A 19784-nucleotide genomic window follows, 5' to 3' on the forward strand; every position below is an offset into this window, starting at 1 on the left:
GCGGAGTGGTAAGCTCAGCGCGCTACGATGGCAGGGGGTTCCAGGTTGAAATCCAGGACTAGGCATGAGTGTTGTTTGTGAGTGGCCCTTGGTACATCTCCGGATAGGAGTATGAAAACTCTGTAAATTTCTCGTATCGGACAGACGGATTTCTTCAAATTTACAGGATAAATTACTTACCGAATGCAGTTTCTATATACTTGTGGAATTTTGGGGCATAATTTTCTCGCATCGTTCATTGAATTTTGCCGGTAAATCATCTATTTTTCGATATAAATGTGTGACCGATGCACGAAAGCTCTTGCATCCATTTACTTCCAGGTGAATGTAGCCTGTGTGTGATGACGTATTCCCGGTTAGTGTTTCCAAATATGTGTTTTTGTAACTGAAGAAAGTACGTTTCCGCAAATGGTTTGTGGGGCTATGCGAGAATGGTGTGTGGGGCTACGCATGTTTTTTCCTAAACCAATTTTTAACTATTGTAACCTATACGTGACCCTACCTAACCTAACCTTACTGGAAATGGTTCGTGGGGCTATGCGTGAATGGTTCGTGGGGCTATGCGTCAATGGTTTGTGGGGCTATGCGTCAATGGTTTGTGGGGCTACGTAGGTATTTTTTGGGTGCAGTGATGTGGAAACACTGCATGTCGAGTACGGTAGTGAAACTGTGACCGCCATTTTGTGTGTTACCGAAGGTAAAAAGAAACGAAGAAAACTTACTCGATATGTCGCAAATAGAGATTATTTCCATGAAATAAGCGAAATGCCACCTTCAGCAAAGTTTCTCAATGCAGAATACGTAAGTACGAATATTTAAATTAAATGAACTAGCAAATTTCAGCCGTCTGTCCCTTACGAGAAATTTACCGAAAACTCTTCTACACGCAGGGCTTGCTGGGTTCAAGTCTCAGTTACTATATTTAATAATTATTAATCGTAATGTACTTAACTGGAAACTAGTTAGCACTTGTGGTGACTCAGCACGTTTAAAGCACACTTCCAGTAAGAATATTCCAATGCATATGCCTTGCAAAGGCGAATCCTTCATTTACATTCGAGCTGCTATTTTCAGCAGATTAGAAAACAGTAAATAATCACAATATTACTCACCAATAAGTCTTACAAACTTAGACTTACTCTCATATCATTTTTCTTTCTTCTTACTGTAATAATCCTATCTTTCCCATCGTTACCAACCCGCTTATTTTAGTGGAGTTGCCAACCTCGCGCAGAAAATTATCATACCTAAACGTGTGACAACACTAGAAATCTTCTTTGACCATACAGGCCCGTGTTATATAATGAACGAATGACATTGGATTAAACTAACATATACATAAATTAAAGAAAGAAATAATAAATAATTTGGGGTCGTTGCACCCTTCATCATATCATCACTCATCCTCATTGTAAAGATTAGTAAGAAGTGGAAGAAAATCGACGTTAAATAATCCCACTAAATCAATCGATATCCTAGCCATTTATGTATGCATCTTCCTAACTTTTGAGGGAATTTCCCTGAAAATACCATAACTAGAGCCCGGAAGTTTGGTAAAATGCCTCTTTTTATCTACTGCATATATTGATAAATTTTTTCCGGATATACGTTTCGAATGTTTTGGAAGCCTTTTCATTTTGCCTATTTTGCCTATTTGGGACACCACTGCCTATTTTTAATTATAATGCCTTTTTTTGCCTTTTTCAATAAAATGAAATTTGACCATTTTTTTTAAAAAAAAAATGTGTATATAAATTATTTTTCTCCCAAAAAACGTTGTTGGCATTTATTTTTCTTCCGTTTATTGTGTGAATAATTTTCGCCTTATTTAAGTAATATTGAACTCACGCATGTTTCAACATTGCTGAAGGAGAAAAGTGTGAGAAAAAAGTATTTCATGCTGAGACAGGATATTGCCTTTCGGTTAACATTTCTTGTGCATGATTGACTGCTGAAGTGGACAGGTTGATTTCGAACACAAAGAAAATATTTCTGAAATCTCCCCCTAGAAACCCGAAAATTTCAGGAAGTTGTGATTGAGCTTAGTTTACCTCAGCAACCAGTCTTGACGAGATGGGGAACCTGGATATCAGCAGCTATATATTATGCTAACAACCTTCATAAAATCAGAGGTGATCGATGCTCTTCGAGAAAATGAAGCGGCTTCAATTCGTGAAATGAAAAAAACTCCTGTGCTATTCAAGTTTACTTTTGCACATTATGGTGCATTGCCAGAGACAATTACAATTATAGCATCCATGAAAATCTTCGAGGAATCTATGCAGCAGATGATGGAAGTGCCAGGAGAAAAGGGGTGAGCTGTTGCGGAAAAGTGCTAACGGGTAGTGAGTGCAAATGAGGACTTGAAACAATTGAAAACAATTTGTGATATTCTAAAAGGTGAAAATGCTGTTACCAAAATGAGTCCAGCTACATTAGCTTGTTATATGTATGCTCCAATAACTTCTGTCGAAGTAGAAAGATCATTTTCTATTATGAAAAACATTCCATCTGACAGACGACTATCAATGAATGTTGAGAACTTAAAAAGCACCTTGTAGTTATGTGCAATCAAGACGGAGAAAATTGAAATGCTCTTCCCAATTTAGATTTTAACATTTTGCCAGAAATTATAGATAAAAGTAAGCGACTTCTAAATGTGTCTTTTTTCGGTTTATTTTGCCTATTTTAACGAAAATAAATGCCTGAACTTCCGGGCTCTACCCATAACTGACAAGAATGGTAAATGGAAAACTGATACGTGTCAAACAAACGGCGCGCTTCTCGAGATAACGAATTGTTTGTGTGGCAGACTTCAATGACTGGTGAGGCCTCCGTGATGGCGCAGCGTCGTCGCCTTGTAATCAAGGGGTCCCGGGTTAAATTCCCGGTGGATGCACATAGTGGTTCGGATCCCCCTTTAAACTGTAGGTCCAGTCCGGATTAGCCTTACTGTGCATAAAGTGGACTTACAACGCCAAATCAATCCAATTCAATGACTGGCAAACTGAGCAAAGTAGAATTCTATACATCCACAGGGACTGTATTATGAATTGTATGCACACAGGGCACAATAATGCTTTCTGATACAAAGCAAGAACATCTCCCCTCTTGTATCAAGTAAATCAAGATTCACCGCTTCAACTTAAGACACGTTCGGCAAACAAGTTAAGCATGTGTTTGCACAGTTCCTGGCTATCGTCGCACGTACGAGCATCAACAAAGAAGATAAAAGCTACGCACTGGAATTAAGTCGAATTAAACTGAGGAAAGTTTGCACTGTGCTCCACATTATGTAATGTACCTGCGATACTGGAAGACTGTTCAGCTATGGAAACCTTCTTTTTTTTTACTCTTTCTTAGCACACACACAATAAACTAGAATCAATACTTTTCAATTCCAATGGTTTACACATGCACCACCAAATAGTAGGTTCTAATATCTTAGGATATCAAAATTGTATTCAAGACGTAAAATTGATTATGAAATCATTCTATGCTTTGTTATATTAGTGCTCTGTCAGTTCCTATATGATGAAATGTTTATGTTAATTTACTACGAGAATATTATAAAGAAGCATTACAATACCTTACTTCTTAAATTTCAAGACCTGTATGGACGATACAATTGGTGCATTACAACGCCTATGAACTGTTGTGTCAATGGGTGTGCTCAACGTTCTAGGATCTCAAACCTTTGTGGTGGAAATTAAAGGTCTTACTTATTTGATTTCTCTTAACTTCATGGATTGATTGTACTGATATGCTTAACGATTCTTTTTCTTTACAAAACAGTAAATGGAATTCTAGATAATGGGCAAAAATAATCATAGAAGAGGGGGGTTTTGTAACGTTTCTAGCCCAAATTCCAAATTCACTGTTCATTTGACTCGATTCAGTATCACTCAATTGTTTTTTCCTCTGACCTGACATTGATTTACTCTAGCCTTACACAACGATATGAAATTAGCTGTGAACTCACCTCATTCGATGTTTCCCTCCAGATGCTGAAAGGTGGTCGTTCCCTCACGGGGCTGATGACGTAGTCGGAAGCAGATGAAGATCTTCTGGAGGTGGACGCCGAGGAAGCGTGATCGTCGTGCACTCTGTCGGAGGAGAGCCGTGCCTGGTGAGCGAGCTGAGGTTCCGACTTCCAGACTCCACTTTGCTCCTGATCTGGGTGCGAGCCTTCATCAGGCACGCGGCCTAATCTTGCAACGCCCCTTCCTGAACCTGCGTGACGCTCGTAGTAGGACAGTAATGCTTTCTTTTGGATCGCTTTCAAAGTTGGGTCGGACACCTTGTGCCTCTTGTCCGGGTCTAGGTACGTGTAGGATAGGTCCGCGGGCTGCTGTTGCTGGTATCGATTGTCCATTTCCACATAACCCCTCAGGGTCTCTTGACTGGAGCTCATCTTCTTATCCTGTCCCCTCCATCCTCCCAAGTCCTTGTCCTGCTTCGTCCTGGCCTGCTGTCTCTCCAGTTCGTGAATCCTCTCTGCCACGGACATCGTCTGAACGGGAGGAGATTTAGGAGAAGGTTCCTGCCCGCACGGTTGAACCGTGTACGTACTCACGGGGAACATCTTGAGTTTGTTGTTAAGCTGGTTGTTGTGATGAACACGCTCCTGCCAACCGCGGCTCGGTCTCGAACCGAGGTACAGGACACTCTCGGAATGGTGACGCTGAGGAGTTTGAACTCGCGCGCTGTGCGCGATTAGTTGCTCAGTCTTTCTCGCGGGGCCGCTAGCGACGCTGACGTCACTCATCGACCCGTGCCACTTCAAAGTCTCGCTCGAGCTAGCGCTGCTGGAACTTGTCGTACCCACTGTGGCGACACTCTCCCTGCCCGGACGGTCCCTCTCGGGTTCGTCCGCCCCGACCCACAATTGTCCCGACTCGCTGTCCCTCCGGAGCCTGTCCAGGAAGGGCGTCGTGGTTAAGGAATCACTAGATACGTAACTGTGGTAACCTTCGGAGTGAGCATAGGGTTGAAGGTTCTCGTCGAAAGTCCGTGCGTATTCCTCAAGATCGGCTTGAGTGAGCTGGGGTTTGGACATGTCCCGTTCGGGAGGCGAAGGCACCATGTAATCCTGATCTCCGATACTCTTCCCTTCTCGATCTAGCCGCGGAAGGTACGTCTTTGGCTGCGACAAAAGACTGTCGTCGTCGGAAAACTTCGACTCGAAAGCCTCTGGCGGTATCTTCTCGCACTTCTCTAGCACAGTCTTCAGTTGTTGAGTGAAAGCAGGATTCGGTCTCTTCATGTACGGACGTGTGTACGCCGTCGCCTTCTCCTTGGGGTAGTTGGTCTGCTCCGTCCACGATTTCGACCTGTGACTCCCACCACCGGACGACTTGAGTCCAGCAGGAGTGTCAGCCCCCGCTGGTACGGGCCAGCTAGGAAATTTCTCATGACCCGGCCCGTACTTCACATACTTCAGACTGGAAACATCCCTAACGGGGGGCAAGGGTGGGGAACCACCTTCCGATCTCGAATGTCCCTGGTGGCCCAGAACCAAATACGAGGACGAACGCACGTGAGCCGCGTACTCCTCTCCCCCGCTATCCTGCCTCTCCCAGTAAGGATGTCCCCCAACCACAGGCGCAAAGTTAAGCCCCGATTTGTTGTGCAAGTAGGAGTAGATGGAAGACTTCCGGGAACCAAGGGGGTCCTCCGGCTCATGGCCCAAATTAGGAGTCGATTTTGCGCTCATTATGGTTCGGACATCTTGATGGACTCCCATCGGCTGGAACGGCGTTACCACACTGGCCTCCGAGCACCTTGGACCTTCCACGCCATGTGACGTCACTTCCTCTTGCCTGAAAGAACAAAATATTCATCATCAGGAACAGAAGCATTTAAGCTGATTAAAAATAGACAAAAAAACACATAAAAGCATGTGGACAAGTTGAAATCTGTTTGTGCTACTTTGTGATTTTCAAACCAAATACAATTCTTCTCTTTGGGTATTTCCAACTAGGTATTTGTAATGTCTGATCAATTTTGGTCCTTTATATAATTGGTATGGTGATTAATCAACACGAATCTTTTCTCCAACTCATCGAGGTAGGAACAAGAACAGATATTTCTAAGAAGAAATACTCCAGGGAAAAAAAACAGTGTTCATAAACTATTACTAGTGACTGAGTTACTGTTAAAATAACACGGCACTTTCCGCTTAAAGAATTTCTTCCTTGCGAAGCGTATGGTGGTTTCTAAAAATACCGACGAGCAGTTGTTTATTAACGGTAGGAGCAACCAGGAGAATGTTCGTGTACAACCAACGGCAAAGATAATAGGCAAATTGTTCATCACTATTCTACATTCTGTTTTTTAAGGAATGGAATTCTGTTAATGCGAAGAAGATTGAGTGATCTGCTTTATAACGTTTTTTCTCTCAACTCAGGATCACCACAATGTGGAAAACAAACTGAAGGAACACGGTGATAGACAATTCGCCTACTATTATTTTTGCTGTTGTGTGTACGAGTCAGTGTCTTGTTACCAGTGTGTTGCAACAAAAGAATTCCTTGCTGGTGACATAGCACTGTACTGTTAAGAAAAATGAACGTAAAAAAGACCGGAACATTACATGGATCACCTAGGAGAACTTGTGAACATTTCTGTTTTCGAAATGTTGACAATTGAATCCGTTTATAGAGGATGCAAATTTTTTTTAAATAATCTTAACATCCCAAGATCTTCCTGGACGAAAGAATTGGCAGGACATGTTAGATCAAACGAACCACAGAAACTGCATTATTGTATCCAAGACCCAAACACCACCAAGCCAACGAAAAAGGCATCTTTTTAAGTTTATAAAATATTAACAGTTCGAAGATGTCAGAGGTCAGTGACAATTATGTCTGGTGAAAAGAATAAACCCACTGACAAACGAGTTGCCTCGGGACTATACAACAAAACACGCAAAGTGGGTTTCACAGGAACTAACGAGCCTCCCACATCTTTCTCCTTCTCCAGCAATTGCCAAGATACATTAAACCGAATCAAGACCATACAGCACGCTCCATGAAATATCCTCGACATAGTGCGGCAGGGCAGATTTGACACAGACTAAGATCCATCTCCAAAGAACAATTACTCCATCCTGTGTAAGATGTGAGAAATCTTTTCCCAGAAGAATTACAGCATATGTTACGAGTATTGCACAGTTAAAATATTGCCGAGGCCGAAAATGTCGACCCTGAGGTAAGATGACCGACATACACTTCATTAAGACATGAGAACATGCCTAGTGATATAACATCCCGCGGGAGGAACATACAGAGAGCATCATTTATTATGCAAAATTTGTTCCAGAAAGTAACCTCTCCCACGTTAGGAATTTCCGTATGGGAGTTTAAGTTGCAAGATGGACTTCAAAGTAGTACGCAGTTTTAGGAGGATGGCACGTTGTTGCCTGTACCATATGTACCGGCCTCGATGTACACTATCTGAATATTACACTGCCAGAGTTCGACTATTACGCGTAATTCTACGATGATTTTGGAAACAATATACATTGCAATTTACAGTAAATATAACTGGCTTACACGTGTCTTCGAATCGAAACAGTAGTAAGAACTACATCGAATGCTCTGTCAAAGTCATTTACAGTCTTAGTCATTGCCAGTGTTCAGAAACAGCAAAATTCTGTTGCGAGGAAATACTGGTAAAAATCACGATGAACTCAATGTAACACAATGGAAATTTTTTAGTGTCATGTAAGCCAGTGACAGACAATGCTGAGGCAATGGTGTGCGAGCTGAGTCAGATCCTATTTTCCCAGAAAAGTTTAGGAAGCACTTAGGGCGTTCCCGAAGGATGCAATATGTCAACAAACTTTCCGCCGGAAGTTATCTTAAGTGCAATGGGGCAAATGGCGTACATGTATGGGAGCAAGTGAGCTTTGAACATACGTTGTAAAACCGAGATTTTGCAAATGCTTTTCTTGTCAAGGAAGAACAGAGTTATTCGCAACGTCAGAAATGGTAAGGTTTACAAATCATTGAACAGCAAGAGAAGAATAGATGGTTTGCAGCCTCCCCGATGGCGCAGTGGTAGCGTCGTCGCCTTGTTATTAAGGGGTCCCGGGTTCGATTCCCGGTGGACTTAAGACACCAACTCAATCAATCCATCAAAAATAGTTTACACATGTTAACTCAATATTCTTCTCATCTTCTTGCTCTTTAGGGATGTAAATTGATATCAATTCACATATTTCTAACAGGATCTGAAGGTAATCAGCTCAGAAGAAACTGTTAGTTGAATTTGTATTGCATGTAATCATACGGTTTGTTATTATGTGTAAGAAAGAAGCTAACGAAAACGTCAAACATTCATATTTTGAAATCCTATAGCAAAGTACGGCAAAGACCATGCTTACATCAAATGGGCATTCACGTTTCGAAGACAACAAAGTATTCGAGATTTAATTTGTGATACACCGATTCTTTTTCACGACATTTCAACATCCTCTGTGGCGACGGTAAATGGAGGTCAGAGTGGGGTACGGACCTTCTAAAGAAACGGCAACCTGCCCAACTCCTTTAAAGTATTTTGATTTTATCGATGCACCATATGTGATATTCTATAATGACTTTAGAATCCGGCCCATCTAAATTTATTCTGGCGTTACTCCTGACCATCCTTCTGTGTGTTTGCGCAAAATCATAAAATGTTTTACAAAGATCCAATTTCGGAGCTGAATTTAGGTCTAGCAAATTTCTACTTAAATAATCCCTTGTCCTCGTATACAAAACAACTACCTTCTTTACACAGAAGGTGGGCCGTTATCCACCTGGTTTTGATGTACAAAAACAGTCTGCTTATACTTTTTTTGGCGCCATAAGTGTAATTGAGACAATGCTGACATACGTGGGGGTGTTGTGTGAAAAGTACATCCCTTAGGCACTCAAGGCTTCTTTACATTTGGAAATACTTTTGTGCTACGTCACAAAATAGGAAAGGAGGAGTTAAATTTTCATTTTGTATGGAAAATCACAATCCTAATCTACATATCGGATCACGCACATGGATCTTAACACATGCTGCCACCAAACAACAAGAGAAAGTGTAAAGAGAATACGAAGGAGCACAACTCAAGACGACAGGGCCAGGAGCTCGTATATGGTCAAAAAAGTACAAATTCCTCCGAGGCGCCCGTGCCTGCATCACGCCCATGGACAACAAAACAGATGTCAGACGGGAGATTTATTATGACGTCACCGTACGAACACGGACCTCCGGCTGTGAAAGCCCGACCCGGGCTTGAAAAATCGTATGGGTGGTGACATCATTCAAATTTCCTCGGTGTGTCTTACTTAAATCTTCGTGCGTTTCAACACCAGTAATTCAGAACTGGTTTATTTTTCCTTTCGCTTCCTCTTAACAATATCCGAAACATGTATGGTGAGAGACCTAACGTGCTTTCAGACAGTAAGTCGCGTTTAAATGAAACACGAGGTGATTTTTCTCTCTGTTTGTTTGAACGTATCAAACGCATAGAACTGAAACCAATCCTCACTAATATTCGCACACTGCGTGTGGCTTCCGGAAACGTACATTCAGTGGTGTAGCAACATATCGCGAAGCCCTGGACAAGATTAGAATGCACCCGTTTTTACATTTGAAACCTCAATGTGAATCGATACAAAATCTTCAGGGATACGTCGGCAAATTATCATCATTAAATAATAAATTACTGAAGAAAATGATATTTAATAATCATTGGTAGCAGTTTGAGGTGGTTTATTGTTAACATATTAAAATTGGGAGTGTAAGGTCGAGAAAAAGAAGAACAGGCAAGACAAATTGCTATTTATTCGAGAAAATAATAAATCGGTAAAAATGTCCACGGAAGTTATCATGAATTTTTGCGTAAATGTTTCACATGAGAAATATCACAATAATTTTTACATTTTTCGGCCCCCCTTAGGCTTAGAGCCTGCCCGCCTGTATGTTACGCCCCTGATTTCACGTATTATAACGTTTAACTAGAATTTAAACCCAGATAAAAACATAATGTTCTAAATTTATTGCCTACAAAAATTAGCCTTTTCCATCTTTTTCTCCCCTCACTTCTATTTAATACATTTTTTGTAGCAACCCCACGAGACGTCCCGGGCGGTAGCCCACTTCGCCCTTGCTACGCCACTGCTTATATTACTTGTTCGAATGGAAGCTTGTTCGTGTAAATACAGTGAATGTGAAAAAGCCATGCCGCTCAACGTAGATACTATATTGCTGTGAGACCTTATAGGAGATTTGTACAGCTAAGATAAAAATAAACTACAACTAACACAAGTCATCTTGTTCTTATCCTTGTCACTTATAAAGATATAAAATACGTCATTATCATCTGCTTATTGTGCACATATAAGTGGCCTAGTGGCTATAGTAAAGGGTTACCAAAGCCAGCGTGTTCTGCATTCGATTTCCAAACTAGGGATGGCCAAACGGATCCGGATCCGAAAGTTCAAGATCTGGATCCGGATCCGAAGAGTTTCGTATCTCAATCCCATTATAATATTACCACACCTTAAAAGGTATTATGATCTTCGATTACAAAGAAATTTTTCATTAGTTAGTCCTACAAGATTTTTTCAAGTGTTGTTCCTAAAATACTTTGCTAACACACTCTTGCACAAAAATAATCTTACTTGTTTAACATAAAATGTCAGAGCTGATTTTATAAATGTCATTGAAACGAATATGTATTCATTCGAATGTATTGGAAATGGAAACACACATAAATGTGAGACATTCCATTCCTTTAACACATTTAATAAGATAAAACTGTTATACAAAAATTATACAATTGTTCTACAGTTACAGTTTTAAAAATTAAGATAAAACATTATAATAAATGCAGTGTTATATAATTACAAAGTATAAGACTAACGTAAGTGTATTAATTACAAATCGCGCACGCGCACACACACATACACACACTATGTATATATATATATATATGGATCCGGAACCAACCGGATCCGGATCTGGCTATCCCTATTCCGAACAAAGCATATCTGTTAGAGTTATTTCTTGCATCACCTTATGATTCACGTCGTAATACCGACTTCAAGCGTTTATAAATTATGTGGAATTTTACCACATTATACTGTAATAGAATGTACTGCATGAAGTAAATAGTAATTTGTTAAGATGCATACCCAATGGAAGTGTATCTTATGGAAACGCGGCGGTTTCTTACTTCTTTGAATCTCGCTATTCGCTGTATTGAGGTAGTTTAATAGTAGGAAAGGTGGAAGATGGGTAATGATCCAACAACCCATCTGAAACCCTGGCGCGGGAGCAATGGCGCTAGTTAAAGTTACGGGGAAGTCTGTAGTTCGCATATTTTTCGAAGTTTCAGAAAGCTTGGTGGATCTATAAAAGGTTTTCATTTCAGTTTCATTATTAAACATCTCTTTTGTGGAAAATAGAAAATTTCAAGAAAACTCTGCATGTCATTTGTGTAGCATTTGCTTTATTTTGCTAAAATAAATACTATTATTCTTGAATTTGTTCTCCTGATTGTTGAGGAGTCGTGATCTTGTGACTTAACGGGTCTCGTTTATCGCACGTAAGTCAAACACCTTCTCGGTCAAGCGCCGTATTTCTTCTCTTGAGGTCAGAATAAATGCTAAACGTAGTGTTTTAATGCTAAGAGATTTAAACCTAACCTAACCACGGAAGCATTCTGCAATTTCGTCTGAAGATGAAATACGGAGGAGCTTGACCAAGAAGGTGTTTGACTTACGTGCGATGAGTCATACCCTTGACTTAACAGCATCCTTTCATTACACCACTTTACTTATGACAGTCTTCTGCATCTCTTTTTCGGTTTTCGGTAAGTGTTAAATTGAATCCGTCTATTTGGTAATGCACTTCTGGATCGTCTTCTTTCAACACGACTCACCCACTACATGCCTAAAGCACTGTGAAATATGTCGACGAAAAACTGTCTGTAGTCTGTCGTGAATATAACTTTTAAAAACAGTGTATATCAAACTAAATTACAGCTTTGAAAATAACAAGACGCAACCGTTGTTTTATTTTGGTTACTCGTACCAAGCTTTGAATAGGCGAGGGAGCATACACATAGAAACACCCATGATTTATCAGAGATTCCAACTCAGGAACCATGACTTCGCAGCGCGTCACCCTGAAGAGACTGCCACGAAATTCCAGCACAGAAATATGTTATATGAAACATTTTCACGATCTTAAATGTTAACTATGACATTCCTTAGTGGCAAAGTACAGGGTGGTTCGTTAGCATGGAAATGTAAAGAGTAGTGTTGCTCACAATACGAGACTTCGGCGTGTCTCGCATCTCATCACGTCTCGTTTCGTGAGCAAGCGCTAAAACTTGTTGGGATATTTTTTTTCAACATAGCAATCATCTTGATTTCCGCCATCTTCGTTTCTCCTTCATTCTTAGTGTATTTTCCTACACGAAAATAACATTATTTTGAAATGGAAAATCGGTGTTCACATGGCATGTTGGTAACAAGTTGTTCTCCTATTTCTACATCATTCTTGATTCGTGTTTTGCTATCCGCATTTGTTTTAAACGGGTATTTAATTTACACTATATACGTAGTTACACATGCAACTGGTGTGAAAACTCTGAATTTTCGTATGTTGACCATTTGACTATTTCTCTATCTGGGGAGGGCGGAGCGATTCTTACCATTATTAATCTTCAGGGTGTTCGTTCCTAAAGACATAAGAAAACTTGATTGATTGATTTTGTTTATTTTACTTCGCGTATCTTCCTCTTTTGGCTAATCACGAAGATGAGGATGAGTGATGATGAAATTGATGAAGGGACACTCAAAAAGAACACACGCCGGCCCCCGTGGCGGAGTGATTAGCATATCGCGATATGACACCAGGGGTTCCGGGTTCGAATCCTGTCCTGGGTATGGATGTTTGTGAGTGTCCGTCCATTCATCAATTTCATCACATCATCACTCATCCCCTTCTTCGCAAATTAGCCAAAAGTGGCACAAGAAGCGAAGTAAAATAAAGCAAATCAATCAATCAAAAAAGAACACCCATGCCGGGATTCGATCCCGGAACCACTTGCGTCCTAGGGCGCTGTACTAACCATTCCGCCTCAGAGGCCCACACGTAGGCAAAAGTAGACTACATTATTCAAATATTAAAAAAAGGTTGTAACATCTCAGTTTTCCGAAGTATAGACGACCAAAACTGGGTACGTATTTTTTGTAATGGCCCTGTAGAATACGCTTCTTGCTTTAGTATAAAGACATTTCCTGTAGTGAAACAGGCGACCAGAAGAAACAAAGAGGAAGAGAAAAATGACGAATCTGGACGACCTAATGGGTACACAATCTTTTGAATGGCCCTGTAGAATACGCTTGTTGCTCTTGCATAAAGACATTTCCTGTAGTAAAACAGACGACCAGATGAAACAAAGAGGAAGAGAGAAATAACAAATCTCTCCGTGCTCTTCCTCGCCCATGCAAAACCAGAGGGCGCGTCGGTCCTTGATTCACCGCTCTGACGTCTACACGCCCACCAGAGTTAAAACATCGCAGTGACGAGCTGATCATGATCACCGAAATAGACCGAACGATTTCGTGTAACGGAAATGGGTTCCGATCCGGAGAAATGGTTGGAGGAAGGAGCGGAACCAATGGTTCTTCTTCGTGGGTAATTTTTACGCCCTTTTCTCGCTTCGGAACGTTACAGCCATCTATCACCAGGAAAACCAGCCTTAAGAATCGGTAACTCAAAATAATCCAGTTGGTGCTGCACTTACTATGTAAACTCACTTGTTATGCACCATAGGTACTTACAAGTGAATTATCCCTCTTACACCAATGAGGATAATTTATATGATAATTAAATCCGAATTAATTACAATACAATTAGTATACATTTTTATCGTTGTAGCACACATAGTTTCCAAATATTTTATTAAAATTATTCTTATCTAGGCATTTTTACGGGCAAAATATATTTCTACCTTTATTTACTACAGGTCAGTCACTATAATGTAAATTGTTATCTCAATTTCCTTTTACAGACAGTCGGATTTGATCCAGATATTACCAGTGCGCTTCTTTTCTTTTGTGACACGTACGCGGTACCGGCACCTCTTTACAGGCGATTATTTTCAACGTACCACAATACTTGAGTAGTTCTTATGAGCACTGCATACCTATACCCCATTATACTAACACCTGGTATTTATTTCAGTACATGAAATTTTATCTTGGTATGTGTTGATGTTTCAGACTAATCAACAGATATCGAATTGTTCGAGTGCTGACCTGAAGAATATGATCGATCATGAAGCCCATAATTCACAACACACACACACACACACACTATATGTATGTATGTATATGTGTGTGTAATATGAGAGAGAGAGAAAGAGAGAGAGAGAGAGAGAGAGAGAGAGAGAGAGAGAGAGAGAGAGAGAGAGAGAGAGAGAGAGAGAGAGAGAGAGAGAGATAGTTCAGTCGGTAAGGCGTCTGAATTACACGCGTGGAGGCTCGGGTTCGATTCCCGGAGTGAATGATTGCAGGTGAAATGTCGCTGTGTGAAGCGGCTCTGGAGTACACTCAGCCTCTAATAAATGGGTATCCGGGGACAACCCTGGGGTGTAAAAGCGAACGAAGCGTGTTTCTGATCACATCTCTTCCTAAAATAGCCAATTTTGTGAACGTGCGTCCCATTACTGCACATCCCCCATGTCATATCATGACATATTTCAACACTTATGGGTTATCTGATATTATCACACACACACACGTGATATATTACATTTTTGCACCTATATTGTGAAGAGTCGAGACGAGACAGACCGTGCGAAGTCTCGTCGTCTCGGTAACATCCCGAAGGCAACAATGAGACCGTTTCAACTAGATCCAGTACATAAATCGGATACAAATAAAGAAAAAGTACAATGGAATTCAGGCTACCTTGAGCAACTTTCGCCTCCGAACAATCTAGCCTATCGCCTGAAGAGGCGTGTGTGGGTGTTGGAGATCTCAAGGGCTACAACTTCAAACATCAGATCTGGAAAAAAATGCCTCGTAGCAAGTCTGGCCTAGGAATTTCGTCACCTCCGCACGTTCAACTTAAACTTTTATTCCTATGTACAGTTGGGTGTTTCCACGCCGAGCAGTTAAAAACGTCACAGTTTTAGCTAATATATTCTACGAGACGCACGCCGGGAGCAAACACAACGGCGTGAGACTTTTCCTCAAATTGCTCGCAGATTGGCCAAAATAATTTGCATTCGGAAAAAAGCATATCCTTGTATCGACGCCCACGCGTGGCCATTAAAATCTTTATCGCTGCCCTCAGCCTCGGAGAATATTTCATTAGGAAGGACGACGATACGGTGCGAGAAGGGGGAAAGGTGTGAATCATAAATTGCAATTTCGTGATGGCTGCTCCTAATTTTAGCAGTTCTGGCCGACTCCCTGTTGAGATAACGTCCGTCTGACCTTTCCCTGACATGTCTTCATTGGCCATCCACTCCCTCGTAACCATAACCTCTGTTCGATGATCCGGGACATGAAGGGAAAGTACAAGAGGACCTCCATAGGACGAATATTGGTGAATAGAATCAGCATAGAATCGCCACCATCTTCAAGGAGAGCTTTCTTTTTTGGAAAAAAAATTAAAACAAAGAGGAACTCGGAACTTAGTTATCACACGAGTCTCAACTTCGATTAGGATGGAACTGAAACCAGCCTCAAAATTCGAGACAAAATTGATAAACAGGTAGGCTTTGTAACTCGGGGTGAGACCGATGAAGAAGCACGCTTTGTAACTTGATATGAGGCCGATGAAGAGGCAGGCTTTCCATTCCGGGCGGAACCGATGAAGAGGCAGGGTTTGCAACTTTGGGCGAGTCAGATTAAGAAGCACGCTTTGTAACTTGAGATGAGGGCGATGAAGAAGCAGGCTTTGTAACTTGATATGAGGCCGATGAAGAGGCAGGCTTTCCATTCGGAGCGGAACCGATGAAGAGGCAGGGTTTGCAACTCTGGGCGAGGCAGATTAAGAAGCACGCTTTGTAACTTGAGATGAGGGCGATGAAGAAGCACGCTTTGTAACTTGATATGAGGCCGATGAAGAAGCACGCTTTGTAACTTGATATGAGGCCGATGAAGAGGCAGGCTTTCCATTCGGAGCGGAACCGATGAAGAGGCAGGGTTTGGAACTCTGGGCGAGGCAGATTAAGAAGCACGCTTTGTAACTTGAGATGAGGGCGATGAAGAAGCAGGCTTTGTAACTTGATATGAGGCCGATGAAGAGGCAGGCTTTCCATTCGGAGCGGAACCGATGAAGAGGCAGGGTTTGCAACTCTGGGCGAGGCAGATTAAGAAGCACGCTTTGTAACTTGAGATGAGGGCGATGAAGAAGCACGCTTTGTAACTTGATATGAGGCCGATGAAGAAGCACGCTTTGTAACTTGATATGAGGCCGATGAAGAGGCAGGCTTTCCATTCGGAGCGGAACCGATGAAGAGGCAGGGTTTGCAACTCTGGGCGAGGCAGATTAAGAAGCACGCTTTGTAACTTGAGATGAGGGCGATGAAGAAGCACGCTTTGTAACTTGAGATGAGGGCGATGAAGAAGCACGCTTTGTAACTTGAGATGAGGGCGATGAAGAAGCACGCTTTGTAACTTGAGATGAGGGCGATGAAGAAGCACGCTTTGTAACTTGATATGAGGGCGATGAAGAAGCACGCTTTGTAACTTGATATGAGGCCGATGAAGAGGCAGGCTTTCCATTCGGGGCGAAACCGATGAAGAGGAAGGCTCTGCAACTCGGGCCGAGACCGCGATGAAGGGGCAGGATCTGCAACTCGGGCCGAGACCGCGATGAAGGGGCAGGATCTGCAACTCGGGCCGAGACCGCGATGAAGGGGCAGGCTCTGCAACTCGGGCCGAGACCGCGATGAAGGGGCAGGCTCTGCAACTCGGGACGAGACCGCGATGAAGGGGCAGGCTCTGCAACTCGGGACGAGACCGCGATGAAGGGGCAGGCTCTTCAACTCGGGCCGAGACCGCGATGAAGGGGCAGGCTCTGCAACTCGGGACGAGACCGCGATGAAGGGGCAGGCTCTGCAACTCGGGCCGAGAACGCGATGAAGGGGCAGGCTCTGCAACTCGGGACGAGACCGCGATGAAGGGGCAGGCTCTGCAACTCGGGCCGAGACCGCGATGAAGGGGCAGGCTCTGCAACTCGGGCCGAGACCGCGATGAAGGGGCAGGCTCTGCAACTCGGGCCGAGACCGCGATGAAGGGGCAGGCTCTGCAACTCGGGCCGAGACCGCGATGAAGGGGCAGGCTCTGCAACTCGGGCCGAGACCGCGATGAAGGGGCAGGCTCTGCAACTCGGGCCGAGACCGCGATGAAGGGGCAGGCTCTGCAACTCGGGACGAGACCGCGATGAAGGGGCAGGCTCTGCAACTCGGGACGAGACCGCGATGAAGGGGCAGGCTCTGCAACTCGGGACGAGACCGCGATGAAGGGGCAGGCTCTGCAACTCGGGTCGAGACCGCGATGAAGGGGCAGGCTCTGCAACTCGGATCGAGACCGCGATGAAGGGGCAGGCTCTGCAACTCGAGACGAGACCGCGATGAAGGGGCAGGCTCTGCAACTCGGGACGAGACCACAATGAAGGGGCAGGCTCTGCAACTCGAGACGTGGTTCGGATCCCAATTTAAACTATAGGTTCAGTCACGTTTAGCCTATCTGTACATAAAGTGGACTTGAAACAACAATACAAGCAAACACCATCACAATACTGTTTTCAGCAATGTGGACAACCTAGAACACTATTCATACTTTTTAACAATTATTCGGTTGTAAACCTGGCGATAATGGCACGTTGAAACTACCGGGCTTAATATAATTGTTTATTTATTTAATTTCATAATATTAGTTAACGCCATTGTTGCTACATATATTTGCACTTAGTTATAATTTGAAACCAGTTACTGTCATCTTTTAAAGTCCAAATTCGTACTGACATCTAGCATAGGGCTGCACTACTCGCATGCATCCTTTCATTATACTTATTAATATTTACAATGTGCACAAACGAATTCACATCATCTGCATATACTAACAGCAGACCTTGGTTCATTATTAAACGAGTAATAACTTTGCATAACGAGACTGTTTCTTCACGGAAAATATTTAAAAAAGCTGCAGAGTGGGAAATCTTTATAAAACTTGCCCACAGCCGTCTCCCAGAAACTTAAGGGTTGTGAGATAATATGACGCTTGCAAGTCGCTGCTGAATATAATTAAGCCGTTCACGTGATGCAGCCGGCGATAACATTAAGCATCTGGGTCACGTGTGAACCACTTTAACGACGTGGTCCTCCTCGAGTTGCCTATTTGTGGTTATTTTTAGCGGCCATGTTCCAGGAACAGCTCGCTTATTATTTATGGAATGTTAATATCAAGTCTCACATCCGAGGGCGTCGGACGATCGGCGAGGAGGAAGCTCCCGTGGGAGGGGTTTCGGTTCCTGGAAGAACTCTCAAAGCTGAATTTTCCAGCTTAGCTGGAATTATGTTCGCGCTTCGGGGTCCTTGTTCTTCGGGAAGATAATTGTAGCCTTGGCCGAGAAGTTTTTATCGTCCGCGCCAAGGACGAGTATGGACTATTATAGTAACGACACCCTTGGTCTGCCTGTCTACCTTGCGTAGGCCCAAGTGCTGGAACGCGAATTTCGCCCGCCGCCAACAGTAATTGGTTTGTTTTCCAGCGCTTTGACGGGAAATCGAACCAAAAAAGGATTTCTGCCATGTAGCAGTATCGAGGCGAGACTGCCGACCTCCGAAGTGCACAGGGGTCCCGGCTTCGAATCCCGGACTGGGCATGGGTTTTCTTTGTGAGTGTCCCTTCATCAATTTATCATCACTCACCCTCATCTTCGCAATTAGCCAAAAGTGGCAGAAAAGTGAAGTACAATAAACTAAATCAACCAATCAACGAAGGGTAGATTAACCCTTTCATCGAAAATACCTGGATCGTGGTCTCGTCCTAAGGAAAACAATAGCGCCAGCCTCAGTTGAGGAGTATCGACGAAAGAAGCTATGAAACCAGTGGCCCCAGGTTCGAAACCTAGTTATGGCATGGATGCAATATTGTGCTTGTTCCATTCACCAATCATTCTTGTGAGGTAAGAAACAAACTTAAAATATCAGAAGACTAATCGGGACTGGAGCTACAGTTTAAATTGGAATCCGAACCACCATGTAACCCAGCTGGGTATCGAACCCGGAACCACTTCACTACAAGACGATGACGTTACCATTAAGCCATCAGGGAGGCCTGATAGAAGGAGAAAAATAGTAATATTCTTCGGTCAGCATTCACTTTAATTTACGTCGCGTTTCGGACAATTTTATATACTGCCACCATGAACATGCAAGATCATTTGATGAAACTGAGGAACTCTTGTCGGGTATAGGACCTGGGAGCTTTGACCACCGAGGTGACAAAAAACAGCAATAGATTGCTAATAAAATATACTGAAATTATCACAATTTCCTAAACCGTTATGGTATTCGGAACATCGCAAGTTCAAATCCTTCTCCTACCATAGTAACAAAAGTTTTTTCGATAGTTTTTCTTCAGTCACCCTACGAGATGCCGAAAAGGCATCTTCAAAAAAGGTGCAATATTATGACTTTTCTTCTTTTCTTCGTTGCTATGCTACTGTTCACCTAATTCGTTTACGCTAATGTAGACGTGTGATAT

General features: G+C 42.7%; 1 protein-coding gene across 3 annotated transcripts in view; it reads right to left on the reverse strand.

Moving 5' to 3' along the window:
- Positions 1 to 19784, reverse strand: part of Shrm (shroom) — a 510449-nt gene that overhangs the window by 127072 nt on the left and 363593 nt on the right. For all 3 annotated transcript variants that reach the window (XM_083126364.1, XM_083126365.1, XM_083126366.1), the window contains one exon: positions 3983 to 5822. In XM_083126364.1, coding sequence (XP_082982490.1) covers positions 3983 to 5822 — 1840 coding nt within the window. The remainder of the gene's footprint in view (positions 1 to 3982; positions 5823 to 19784) is intronic.

This window comes from Lepisma saccharinum, chromosome 8 (assembly GCF_977018435.1).
Source record: "Lepisma saccharinum chromosome 8, izLepSacc3.1, whole genome shotgun sequence".
In the NCBI taxonomy this organism is placed as follows: Eukaryota; Metazoa; Arthropoda; class Insecta; order Zygentoma; family Lepismatidae; genus Lepisma; species Lepisma saccharinum.